The sequence below is a fragment of the Anneissia japonica genome, unplaced genomic scaffold (assembly GCF_011630105.1).
Source record: "Anneissia japonica isolate Jap-2015-1 unplaced genomic scaffold, ASM1163010v1 scaffold352_len1594369_cov220, whole genome shotgun sequence".
Taxonomy (NCBI): domain Eukaryota; kingdom Metazoa; phylum Echinodermata; class Crinoidea; order Comatulida; family Comatulidae; genus Anneissia; species Anneissia japonica.
This window is the reverse complement of record NW_022751928.1, coordinates 1,105,878-1,119,916: the sequence shown is the minus strand read 5'-3', so window position 1 is coordinate 1,119,916 and position 14,039 is coordinate 1,105,878. Positions and strand designations below refer to the sequence as shown.

At 37.5% G+C, this 14,039-nt stretch overlaps 2 protein-coding genes across 2 annotated transcripts in view; one reads left to right on the top strand and one right to left on the bottom strand.

The window, feature by feature from the left end:
- Positions 1–13,817, top strand: part of LOC117121942 (3-methyl-2-oxobutanoate dehydrogenase [lipoamide] kinase, mitochondrial-like) — a 21,381-nt gene extending 7,564 nt beyond the window's left edge. Inside the window, exons 3-10 of the mRNA XM_033267360.1 lie at positions 969–1,127; positions 2,414–2,533; positions 2,793–2,891; positions 3,301–3,374; positions 9,167–9,295; positions 9,749–9,841; positions 11,204–11,368; positions 12,110–13,817. Of these exons, the coding sequence (XP_033123251.1) occupies positions 969–1,127; positions 2,414–2,533; positions 2,793–2,891; positions 3,301–3,374; positions 9,167–9,295; positions 9,749–9,841; positions 11,204–11,368; positions 12,110–12,254 (984 nt within the window). The 3' untranslated portion in view covers positions 12,255–13,817. The remainder of the gene's footprint in view (positions 1–968; positions 1,128–2,413; positions 2,534–2,792; positions 2,892–3,300; positions 3,375–9,166; positions 9,296–9,748; positions 9,842–11,203; positions 11,369–12,109) is intronic.
- Positions 3,775–5,811, bottom strand: LOC117121944. Its single transcript, XM_033267363.1, has one exon. The coding sequence runs from the start codon at positions 5,638–5,640 to the stop codon at positions 4,939–4,941; it is 702 nt and encodes a 233-aa protein (XP_033123254.1). The 5' UTR covers positions 5,641–5,811; the 3' UTR covers positions 3,775–4,938.
- Positions 13,818–14,039: the final 222 nt, after the last annotated feature.

The following is a 14,039-nucleotide window of genomic DNA, read 5'->3' as shown; positions in this document are numbered from 1 at the left end:
TTAAAAAAAAACCGGGGTTTTTTTTTTTTTTTTTTTTTTTTTTTTTTTTTTTTTGCGATATTTGGATGGGCTTTTTTTTTCGAGGCTACTTTTGCAAAGTAAAAAGCTGTAAATTTTGGAAATTACTAACTCTTTAAAACAATAAATAAGGCCACTTTAACACCAGTCTGTATCATGGAGTGTATTAATAAAGGTAAAAGAGGGGGATGTAATGAGATTTTTTTGATTGGGTAATGGGAGACTTTTGAACAGTTTTTGTTTGAAATGTCTAGTGAATCAGCATCCTTAATATATTCAGTATTTCATTATTTTTTTATTTTGCCACTATAATAAATTCGGTAGAAAATATATCAAAATCCAAGATGGCATGGAATGACCACACAGAAAACTGTGTGGTCAAAATGAAGTTAATTAAAAATCAGATCAGTTGTAGGCCGATTAAAAAAATAAGTAATTAGGTATTATTATTATTCTATTACTGTATAATCAGGTTATACAATATACTGTACACAATAATTTACAATAATATATAATCAGATTATACAATATATACTGTACACAATAATATATAATTAGGTAATATTATTATTCTACTGCTACAGTGATAATGAAGTACACAATTGAATACATATATTTGTTTTTCATGTAAGATGTACAGTATTGTCCCCCGAAAATGACAAAAAAAATCATAAACAAACATTTTGAAATTAACTTGCTCATTTTGCAGTATCATAAAGGTTATTAACTGAGTATACCAGTTATTGAATCTTAAAAATGTGTACCCTAATTATAATATAAGTAATAAAAATAAAAATGGTGTGATGATTACTTCAAAATGAGCAAGTTAATTTTAATGTATTTTAGTTTGTATTTTGCATAGGACAATACATCTTACACAGATGGATATAAAACAAAGCTGTAATTTATCCTATTCCTTTGTATCCTAACAATTTGTTTTCTTTCCACAGAGGAGCGCTCAGTATCTCCATAAGGAACTCCCTGTTAGAGTTGCTCATCGTATTGCTGAATTCCGCAATCTGCCTTTCATTATCGGCTGCAATCCCACAATCCTCAGTGTTCATGAACTCTACATTCGTTCCTTCCATTTACTATCAGAATTTCCACAGGTAACATTCAATATCTAATACACAACTGAATTTGTTATGGACGCACAGATTTAAAAGGGTGTAAACAGGAAGTTTATTTTAAAAATGTAATTTACAAAATTATAAAATACAGCGGTTGAATATACTACTGATACAATTAATACATGGATTCCCATTCTAAACTTGTATCCTTGTTCTACAGTAAACATTCCATAAATTTGTAGTTTAATTAGTGTCTGTGCAATGTCTTGTGTTTTAAAGCAGTTCTTATAGTGCATCATCTTCCTGTTCACTACTATATCAATTGCAGGTCACTATATTATGACCCCTTAGGTGCCAACAGGCAGGATGCAGTGTGTTTGGGGTGCGCGTAGTAGAACTGGTTCAAACTGGTGCTCTGCAGTTAGTTTGTGTCATTAATGCTTTTTTCACAAAATTCAAAACCTGTCAGGGGCAATAATATTAAAGGTTTGGATTCCAAGTTAAATGATGAAATATACAGTTTACTTTTGAAGGATTCAATGATATTATTGATGAGATATATTATATACTAAATATTTTTATACAATGTTTTGTTATCATATTACCCTATTTATTTGAATGTTTTTATGACTGTTCCATTATTTCACATACCCATATTCCTTCCCAGTAAACATGCTTACAAATTTTCTAATCTCACTTGTGAGAGCGTGTGGCGCGGAGTGTAAGGTGCTGTACTTCTGATAATAAGATGAGGAGTTCAAGACTGACGCTGGTCGCATTGCTTGTCTCCTTGGGCAGACACTTTACTTACGTTTGCCTCTCTTCACCTACGAGTATAAATGGCAGGATCATGCTGTTAACCTGTACATTGGTGACTCTGTTCTGACTGTTCCAGCAATTGGATGGAATCGATTATGATTCATACCAACTCACACTTTTCTATTGTCACTCGAGCACCTTCATTCTCCAAATCACTGTGATTTATGGAATATTTTTTATGGAGTTAATAATAATAATTATAAATTATTACTTAATTTGTCCTCATTAAACATGAAATTATAATTTGGGTTTACCCTTGGGGACCAGCAGCAGCCACAGTGGAGGGCCACCGCACTAACTACAACATGTAGTAGATACATTGGATACAAACATCTCACCTAAATCTCAATGCAATGGTTATTCGAGGAGCCCAGCGCTTAGACTCAAATTAAAACTCTAAGCTGACTGAATTTCAACCGGGGTATTGCAGAATTTCATGTATTTTTCATGGTACACAATGTAAATAATATTTATGTATTAACTAGTATCTTTTGTTTTGGTTTTAGATTGAGGACTTCAAGATGGAAGAGGAATATTGTAGTCTGGTGAAAGGTTTACTTGATGATCACAAAGATGTTGTTACGCAATTAGCGCAAGGATTTAACGAATGTAGAAAGCACATCAAAGTAAGTAAATTACTTTGAAGTGGACAGAGCTTAACCACGACAGAATAATATATTATATTACATTTTCATATTTATTTCCATCAAAACAAACATATAGACAACATTCAGACGTATAATGAAGGCAAAAGCCTGAGAAAGCATTGTACTCCATATACACATTAAGCCACACAAGTACTGCAAACAGTCAACTAGACACCCATCCTATCCTATATACAAAAACATCACACCTGAACCAAGGTGTGTTTTTTTTCTTTTCAAGGATGAGGATATGATCAGACAGTTTTTAGATCGGATGTTGACCTCTCGTCTTGGTATACGCATCTTAGCAGAACACCATCTTGCATTACATCAGGAAAAGGTAAAGAGATCAAAAAATGCTTCTCTTAAACAAGACCTTTAAAACAGTTTACAGATCCTGAACTTATTGTCTGTAGTCAGTATTATAAAGCTTCCGTTTCAGTACATCATATTAAGGCTGCATACAGACCACTGTAAACGACCATCATGCATTCAATGTTGGCGAGCGAGCTCATCACATAATGACAAGAACATGTTGGAATACTGTACTTTCGTAAAAGATTAAATTATAGAAACATTATGGTGGTTGACTTTCTTCCTTGCTTAAACTGTAGCTAACCAATGAGAATGGCCCAATTCAGTGCAGTGTTGCTGATTGGTTAATCAACTCAATACTTATTGTGATAAAATCATTTCATTCAATATATGTATCATGCATATTTTTTTAAAATTCATGTTCCTCCTTGCAGCCTCACTTCATCGGCATCATTTGTACAAAGCTTTCGCTCAAGAAGATTATAGAAAAATGGGCCGACTTTGCAACGTAAGTACTTTCATACTTCACCTGTTGCCACATACCAGTGAAGTATGAAGCCAGGATTATAAAAGACAACAAATTTGACCCAAGCTCACAAAAGGCCTGTAAACTCGCACCGTACTGTATTGAGAAACAAGCCTCCATAGCCAGAATAGGGGCGTAGAACGTGAATTTTGTGTGAATTGGGTTTTTGTGTAATAAATAAAGTATAACTATTAATCTTACTATTCCTGAAATTTGAGTTTAAAATTATGAGTGTAAGAGGTAAAATTTAGCCATTTTCGGATGGGAGCTAGTGAAAAATGAAAATAAAAGTATTTTTCTCAAAACTTGATTTAAGAAAGTTGATAAGATGACAATTATTCAAACGGTCATAACTTTGCTTCCAGACACCCAATTGAGTTCATTTAACTGTCATTTTAAAGTAAATGATATTTTCAATGCCATTATAACAAAAACTCATTTTGGCCTGAGGACAAGTTTACAGACCTTTTGTGAGCTTGGGTCACATTGGGGTAGGGGTCCAAAGCTTAAATTTGTGCACGTCTAGGGTGAAATAAAGCATCAAAATTTATGCAGGTTGTCTACTACAGAATTAAATTACTGTACCAATGTGAGATGAAAGTGGAATAATTAGAAGGAGAGAGTTAAAATATATGAGGTTTGCTCAAACCATAATCCTTGTCCCTCTATTGTGAAAATAGCTATGTATACTTGGTACTTACCGTTTACGGTATGAGTTTCCCGCGTAGCTATACACAATGGTGATAACACTGTCACTTGTTATATGGTCGAGCTCTGGACTTGAAGTGCTCTATCTTCCCGAGAGCCTTGGGTCTGCCGGGTGTTGCATGTGTATTGGTAATATGCAAATGCGCTGACCCGAAGGTCGTTGTGCCTCAATGGTTGGGCTACATCAACCCTGCGAGGGTCGTCACTACATTTCCCCCTTATTTGAAAGGGGAGCCATTGTCTCGCGGAAGGGTACCCATCCGACCCATGGATTTAGGGGACGGAGGGCTGGGCTAGGAAACAGAGGACGGAAAACTTCTCATAAATAAATAAAGCTTCTCTTAATCAAAGAAATGAAAAGGCTTCTAATAACGAAAAGTTTTCTAATTTTTTGAGCAACAGCTCAAAACAGATCCCGGCCGTTTTTCCAGGTCAAGTCTAGGACTTGCCGAGGAGATTGGCCGATGACCTGGCCCACTGCCTCTGCAGTTGCCCAGAGAAGATGAGGCGCACCCACACGCTGCCGCGCCAGCTTGAAATATGGTCCATCGGACTAAATCAACATCCGACGGTCATTGTGCTCGAATAGGTGCTTGCAGGCAGCTCGTTGGGCCTCCCCAAACCTACTCACGCTCAAAGAGAAACTAAAATAGGTATTGGGGAAGACCCGCAGATATCGATCAACGACCCCGGCTGTTGACACGAAATTGTGCAGCATAAGCTGCTGTTCGCGCGGGATATTGAGCAGGCGGAGGATGTCGAGACCTCGCAGGAAGCATTCTCCCGCTGTCTCATCCTCCACCATGCCCTGGAGGCGCAAACATATGACCAGGTGACGTCAGCGCATATAGCACTCCCCCAGAACGCGCTTAAGAAGGTCATCCTGTCTGGGCCAGTCCGATGGGGGCTGGGTGTGATCGAGACCAATCTCGCCCAGCACCTTTACATCTCTTGACCCAGTCAGGAATCGCAGCCGCTCGAACTGGGTTGCCGTGAGCTTCTTTTTGGGATGAATCCCGATGTCCACCTCGCAATGGGGTTGGCGCACGACAGAGCTTATCTCCTGGAAAGTGGGGTAAGTGACAGGATCGCAATATACCGCAATCCCACCCCCCACAGCCACGGGTTGAACACCCTCCTGGAGGAGTTCCGCCCTCCCTACTTCGATTAGGCTCGCCTTTGGATGCAAACCTAAAGCCCTGTGTAGCCGGTCCAAATGGAGATGGGCATCAAAAACGCGAGGCCGCGCTTCTGGGACCCGACGCGATAGATGGGTTTCCCCTTGAGCATCAGGCCCAGGCTGCTCTGTCGCTCTCTCCTGATGCAATAGTTGGGGAGCTCGCGAGCCCCCCTGAGCATCAGCTCCAACATCGCGCTGCACCTTCCTCTTCTGAGGGAGAGTCACGGGTAGAGGGAAAGCCGATTCAGCTTCTGCGACAATCCCCCGGAACGCCCCTCCTAAACTCGCTGCCCAAGCGCAGCGACGCAGCGCCAATGAATCAGGACTGCGGAATCGCTTATTGGGTTGACGGTGAGACATGCCGTCGCGTCAGCCCCATCGCTTCCCGCAGCTTGGTCATGGCCGCCTGTGTCCTCACATCATTGGCCCAATGCTCTCCCGGTTCCCCCGTGGATCGCTCCCGGTTTAACCTGTTTACCAGGTCATGGAGAGAAGCTCCCTCTCCAACGATGTACTGGGCTAGCCCCTCCAGTACCCTCAGTTGGATATTGGTCCGGCACTTTGTGCACCGGAGCTGGGGTTTGAAACAGGCTGGGGCGAGGATGTGGATTCGCATGTTCACCACATTGTGCTCAGCACACCCTGGATACCGGCACGGGTTCTTCGAGCGTTTCCGACGAGCTGATTCCTTTGCCGGGGCAGATGATGGCTCCAGTGGGTGAGGATCCAATGCCGGGGCAGATGATGGCTCTGATGGGCGGGGGGACTCAGTCTTAGGCGAGTCAATCCCCACCAACTCCACTTCACTCTCTTTTGGAGAACCCACCAACTCCATTTCACTCTCCTTTGAAGAGCCACCCCTATTAGGTCTACCCCCCCCCCCTATTAGGCCCCCCCCCCACTTGCCTAACTCTACGGTAGGAATCTTCATGATCTTCCCCATCCTCTTCAGAATCCGAAGGGGATGAAGGCGAACGGCGAGAAGCAGCGGCAGATCGAACATGGGCCTTAACTACCTCCTTGGACGACCTACCCCTCCTCTTAACATACAACCCACTGAGGCTTACATACTGCTCGTATTCCCTTAACGCCTCAACCAAGGTTGCACAGTTCTTGTGGAGAACATGCTTCCCCGCCTCAGAGTCCCTGCACCCTAAACAAAATCTTATGGCTGTCTGTCGCCTAATCCAAGATTTTGGAAGGGCACCATAGGCCTTCCTTGTCATAGTGAGGACCCTATCTCCCCACTCATCTACTGTTTCGTCCTCCCGCTTTGAAGAGGCTTCTAATTTAGCCTGCAAAACTTCCGGAAGATCATCCTCCTCATATCGCTTATCAAAGGCGCTCATAAGTTTGCTAAAGGAAATGTGTCTATCCAATTCAATCAGATTGACATAAAACTAGCCGCACTCCCTTCCACACACCAACAGAGTGCGTCCATTCTTTCTTTTCCTGAAAGCTCCTGCTCCTCTGCGAACCTAAGGAACCGCTGTCTAAAAAAGGACCAGTTTTCCTTCCCTTTAAACGTCAAAGTCTTTGGGATATCTTTAGACTTAAATGACGTACCCCTTCGTTTGGGTGGAGCCCTCCTTTCAGTACGCCTTATAGTTCTTACTTAATATCACTCAAACTCGTTGGATAGATGTTACCATAACGGGACCTCCACAGTATAATCTTTTCCTCCCGTTTTTTACCAACATTAGGGATAGCGTAAAGATCCGTAACATCACAAAAGTTTATCTTAATTTTACCACCTCTCGACATTGTGGGTCAAAAGGTCACAGGTCAAAGGTCAAATTTGAACAAAAATGAAAGTAGTGATACTCTATAGAACAATTCGCACAATGATCGAAAAGTTCAAATAGTAAACAACTCTCAAGGTCAAAGTTCAAACAAGCACAACTTAAAAGATGGAGTAAATAGTAGAATAATTCGCACAATGATCAAAATATTCAAACTAACACAACTATCAACTTTTAAAGTTAACGCTTAAACATGCATGCAATTGAAAGTAACAATAATGAAATAGTCGAAAAATTTGTAGCGTTTAGCGAATAATTCAAAATAAAAAACTATAACTCTCAAACAACAGCAAAAACAATATTCAATTAACGAATGTGGTTAGTGTTATTGGGAAATAGGTTTAAGTACGCAGTAAATACAACTACACCTCTTCGAATCAACATTCATACAAGCAACAATGCAAACAAAGTTATGTTCACCTGTGGATAAAAACCAGGTCGGTTAGAAAGAATATGCAAATGAGGAATGCGTATTACACAACCATCGATCCTCACCTTAAGTAAGAAAACAAAGACTGTGCATCTTAACAATGGCTGCACCTAAATACCACACCCTCTCCTAAACACTAAAGAGGTTATGCCTAACTAATACTCCTAAACTACAAAATACTTGTGTAGGTACTCGATAGTCCACACTCCCCCTAGTAAGACTTCCTCAAACCGGCCAAGAGTGTGCGATCTACAGCACTTCCCTACACAAACCCTAACTGTCCTATTCTAAATTTCAGTACAATATCAGTACAAATGATCGTGAGTGACTCCAAACTCACAATCGGCGATATTGTACAATTAATAGCCTTTAGCTCGCAGCGCCAATATTGTGAAAATAGCTATGTATACTTGGTACTTACCGTTTACGGTATGAGTTTCCCGCGTAGCTATACACAATGGTGATAACACTGTCACTTGTTATATGGTCGAGCTCTGGACTTGAAGTGCTCTATCTTCCCCAGAACCTCGGATCTGCCTGGTGTTGCACGTGTATTGGTAATATGCAAATGCGCTGACCCGAAGGTCGTAGTGTCTCAATGGTTGGGCTACATCAACCCTGCGAGGGTCGTCACTACACCCCTTCCCATGTTGCTAGGGTAGAATTATTTTGCAACCCCATTCGCAGCCAAAAATTCATTTAAATTAAATTGCCTTACCCAGGCGCATTATCCTAGGATAATGGATAATGATGGGTTTGACAATTTTACACAGTTTTTGATTTTACACAAAAGGTGGGATTGTGGCTATGGATACAATGTTACTTGTAATGCAATGAACACATAAAACTCATTATGATGTGCTGGTCAGATTGGTTTGCATTACTGCATTTTATGCATTTTATTATTGCATCTTATAGACTGACACCATGCTAGGTCTTGCCTGGCAATATCCTGGGCCTGACCCACCTCATTTATTGTTTGGATTTAATTTAGGTTAGTTTGTGTGCAACCTTTCTACAGACACAATTATTGTTTTGTGTCAAATAGTGTTGTGAGGAAACGCTTTGGTTTAACTTTGCATGTGATTTATTCCACAAGTTTTTGCTGGTAGTCAGATGTGTTACTAGTTGTATTAGATTGTTGGCCAGCTTGATGCAATTTCTGTTATATGCTGGAAACAACAGTACATTGATATCAGTATTAGGGTGCGATGATGCGGTAGGACATGGAACGTAATGACGTCACTAAGAAGTCATCTGCGCATGTGCGAAGTTCTCCTTGTAGCATGGATTCTAGGACGGAGTTTGACCAAATTTACATTGTATAGAGAATGTAGGATGGTCACACATGAGTGAATCAGTTCTAGCTTCACATCGCCCAAGACGAGAGCTCCCTAACATATTATAATTGGAGTGGAGTTGAATAGCTTAGTGGTTAAGATGCTTGCCTTCTGAGCCCAGTGTCCTGGGTTCAATTCCTGTCACAGCAGGGATTTTTCTCCCCACTAACATCAACTCTACTCCCTAAGCCTCATAAAGAGACTTGGTTTATAAAGCATCATTCTCATCCTGTGAATGGCGCGTGTACTTGCTGTTGGATGTGAAGGAAATAAAAAAAAAAAAAATTATATAATAATTGAATTTTTTTATTTAGGGATTTGTCCAATCACAAGTATGGTTATGCACCTAAGGTCAGGATCAAAGGTCACATTGCAGCAACATTTCCCTACATTCCTCAACCACTTGACTACATTTTACCTGAACTAATAAAGAATGCTATGAGGTAAGCCATCTACTGATTCTCATCATATACAAATTACTATCATGCAAAATATACTGTTAGACATATTGTACTTTCATTTTGGAATTACTGTCATGTATACAAATTACTGTTAAATTACAGTACTGTCATATGCAAATTACTATAAAATGTAATTATTTTCATCTAAGATTGTAAAAACTACTATTGTATGCAAATTAATATTATGCAATTTACATATTAGCATTACTATCATATGTAAATTTCTTTCATTAACAATTATTGTTATTCCAATCAATTTACTGTTATGTCAATTACTGGCTTATATAGTCATACCAATTTATAATTTCGTATCACATACATTAGGTACAACTTAAACTACATACTACTGTATACATTGAGAATGCTTATCTGCAACTTAATACAGATTGTATTAAATTTATAGTGAATTTATATTGTGTTTTTTTTCCTAAACAGGGCAACAATTGAGAACCATTTGGATACTCCTCCTCACAGTCTGCCTGACATCGACATCACTATCACGAATAACGATCTAGATTTTATAATCAGGTATGACACTGAATAAGCTAAAATGTTATCACGAATAACGATCTAGATCTTATAATCAGGTATGACACTGATTAAGCTAAAATGTTGTCACGAATAACGATCTAGATTTTATTATCAGGTATGACACTGAATAAGCTAAAATGTTATCACGAATAACGATCTAGATTTTATAATCAGGTATGACACTGAATAAGCTAAAATGTTACCACGAATAACGATCTAGATTTTATAATCAGGTATGACACTGAATAAGCTAAAATGTTATCACGAATAACGATCTAGATTTTATAATCGGGTATGACACTGAATAAGCTAAAATGTTATCACGAATAACGATCTAGATTTTATAATCAGGTATGACACTGAATCAGCTAAAATGTTATCACGAATAACGATCTAGATTTTATAATCAGGTATTACACTGAATAAGCTAAAATGTTATCACGAATAACGATCTAGATTTTATAATCAGGTATGACACTGAATAAGCTAAAATGTTATCACGGATAACGATCTAGATTTTATAATCAGGTATGACACTGAATAAGCTAAAATGTTATCACGAATAACGATCTAGATTTTATAATCAGGTGTGACACTGAATAAGCTAAAATGTTATCACGAATAACGATCTAGATTTTATAATCAGGTATGACACTGAATAAGCTAAAATGTTATCACGAATAACGATCTAGATTTTATAATCAGGTATGACACTAAATCAGCTAAAATGTTATCACGAATAACGATAGATTTTATAATCAGGTATGACACTGAATAAGCTAAAATGTTATCACGAATAATGATCTAGATTTTATAATCAGGTATGACACTGAATAAGCTAAAATGTTATCACGAATAACGATCTAGATTTTATAATCAGGTATGACACTGAATAAGCTAAAATGTTATCACGAATAACGATCTAGATTTTATAATCAGGTATGACACTGAATCAGCTAAAATGTTATCACGAATAACAATCTAGATTTTATAATCAGGTATGACACTGAATCAGCTAAAATGTTATCACAAATAATGATCTAGGTTTTATCATCGAGTATGACACTAAATCAGCTAAAATGTTATCACAAATAACGATCTAGATTTTATAATCAGGTATGACACTCAATCAGCTAAAATGTTATCACGAGTAACGATCACATTTCATTGTTGACAACAAATTGTTGTGATGTCATCATGACCATATTAGGCATGTCACATGTTTTTGTCACACACAATTTGATAGTCTTTTTAATAGGGCCTAAGACAAATATGGCTTTATTAGCTTGACACAGACAGTATATCTTTAATACCAATCCCACAATACCTTTGTCTGATACCAATTTTTTTTTTTTGTAGAATTTCTGACAAAGGTGGTGGATGTCCGCATTCAATTGTAAACAGGGTGTTTCAATATCACTTCACAACTGTCGGTCAGAATACAGACTCGAGGGTGACTGGTGGTATCTTTGGCGAGGTGATGAATGCAGACAATTTCGGTCCAGCAGCAGGACCAATGCATGGGTGAGAATTACTTCTTATCGCTGCATTTGATTAATTTTACTGGCACATGGTACCACAATAATAATACATAATTAAATACAAGAATAACCAGTAACTCAATGATAAAGTTAAAGGTAAAGGTAGTAGAATAACCTATAACTCATAGTCATTGTGTTGAATTGTGTATGTGTGTATTTGTGACTATGGTTGCAGAGAGGTGCTTAGTAGCACCAGATTTACATCATTCCACCCAGAATGACAGGGGGTAAAATGAACCATTGAATCAGGGTAACTGCCTATTCTACTGAAAGATTCAATGGGTTCTTTAACAAGTGCACACAAGCCAGATGTGTACACTGAAATGGTTTTAAGTCCTTATCAGAGAAGATTCAGTCCTACTAACGGAATGCTGGGCGAGGAGTAGTAGTAGAGTAGTTACTGTAGTTCGTCCACTCAACTCACCCTAGACAATGCTATCAGTAACTGATTTTAATCAATTTCAGTGGAGTAGGTTCTTCTTTGGGGAAGGCATTTTGTTGGCAGCTATTTCACTGAGTAGTGGCAGAAATTTGTGAAGCGAAATAGTGGCGCCAAGATTTACCCGATGGTGATTGACTAATATTTTTAAAGGGACCATAAGTAGGTTGCATCAGAAGTCACCCAGAATCTATAAGATTTAAAATAAAATATTTATCTGTTCTTGGCTCAGAAGCCTGAAGTAATGGAAATATAGATTAATAATGTTATATTGTTACCTTTCAGGTTTGGATTTGGCCTGCCAACATCTCGAGCTTATGCGACATACCTTGGTGGTTCCTTAACCTTCCAGACAATGCAGGGATTAGGCACGGATCTGTATTTGCGATTACGTCATATTGATGGAAAACATGAGAGCTTCCGTATTTGATTTTCATTTTAGTCGGTTTATTCCAAATGAAGCAGCTACATAATGTACAATTTAATTTTGCTTTATTTGTTATGCATTTTAGAAGATGAAAAAAGTAACATTAACAAAATTTAAAAAACAGTAATTATACAGTTTTAGTTATTTTCGTTTGTTTAAATTGGACTACAGTTATTAAACTCTTGATTAAAAATATATAATGCCAAGGTTTTTGTAAAAGCAAAATATTTTATTGTAATCTAAGTGTTTTCAATGCTTTTTTTACTTCACTATACATATGACAATTAATTATTAAACAATAATTATATTAATTATGAATTATTGATAATATTGCTAATTGTATTTACCAAAAGGAATCCTTTTTGTGTTGCATATCATGGTAGTTGACTTAACTATGTGTTTTGTCTCTATCAATATGTGTTAATAGTACTTTGGTATTGAATGTATCCGTGTTCTGGTAGTCATTGCTGGTTGTTAGCGTTTAGGTTTACTAACCATGGAACTAGTTTATACATTGCATAGTCTTAACCATGGGAACTATTTGTACAATAGCATTTCTCAAGCCTTACCATAGATAAAAATAAAGTTAATTCTCATGGTGTTGCAAGGACATTGAAAATCACTGTCACAGAACATGAAACATAAGCATGTTGTGGTACCTTGCTCCCATGTATACATCCCAGTGTGTCTATTGACCCCTTAGCCATGACGGTCAAAGTCTGTATATTTGGTTTAATATCAAAAAGTTAATGAAAAAAAATGTTACAAATTAAACCATGATGACATTATGTGAAATAGGTTGCATGATTGGTTTGAATGCGAGGCATTTTAAAAATATAAATGCTACATTTTGAGCATGTAAATTACTGTACAATACTGCTTATAAGCAATATTATATATATTAATGGAAACTTCCTTTTGTGACAGGGATGTAGAAATGTTTCCCAAATTTTGAAAATAAAAATTGTCAATTATATCCTATAAATATTGACTGCGCAGTGCCTGCCCTACCCTTTTCCTCAGTTATTTGATATTGATTTTAGAAAAGAATGAATCCTACTTAAAATTCCATTCAAACAGTATTGTATTTATGTGTAGAATTCAGGTATTAGATTCTTTGATTTGTTTAAAGTATAATGGAGGACATCCTAATTATGTGAATACAGTTGCAAAATAGACACTGTAGTCTCGCATGAGAACACAAAAACGCATGACCAGTCTGTTAGAAACATAAATATTGGATTGGTCTTAAAAAAGACTAGTAAGATGGTAGCAAGAGCCTCTTGGTATTTACATTTTGTTTCTCCTTGGAATTAATGTAATTATTATTTCATTTCATATGCTACCTCATAAGGAAGATGATGACATTGATTTATATTGGTTATTAGTTTTAAAATTCTATAAATTCTTGTAAATATAATTAAATGCAGGAGAATGTGATAATTATATTATTATTATCGGTACTATGCTTGCCTATGTTGAGTTACTGTACCCCATTTTTAAGGTTATTATATTGTGAAATATAATATAAACCCTACAAATAAATATCTGTTATACTAAAATGAAGACTCGTTTACGTTGGTTGTTACTTTGATGATGATGTCATGAAGTTACGTCATACGAATTGCTTGCCCTGGTAAAAGTGTATGTCTATTGTCCTGTCAATTATTAGTCATTCTTCGGCTAACCAATTTTATTCATCTCTGCACAATATTTTGTGCGATTTCGTGTTCTGGTGAAATTGATTTTATTGGGCAAGGAAGGTCAAGGTTTGGTACGCTCAAAACC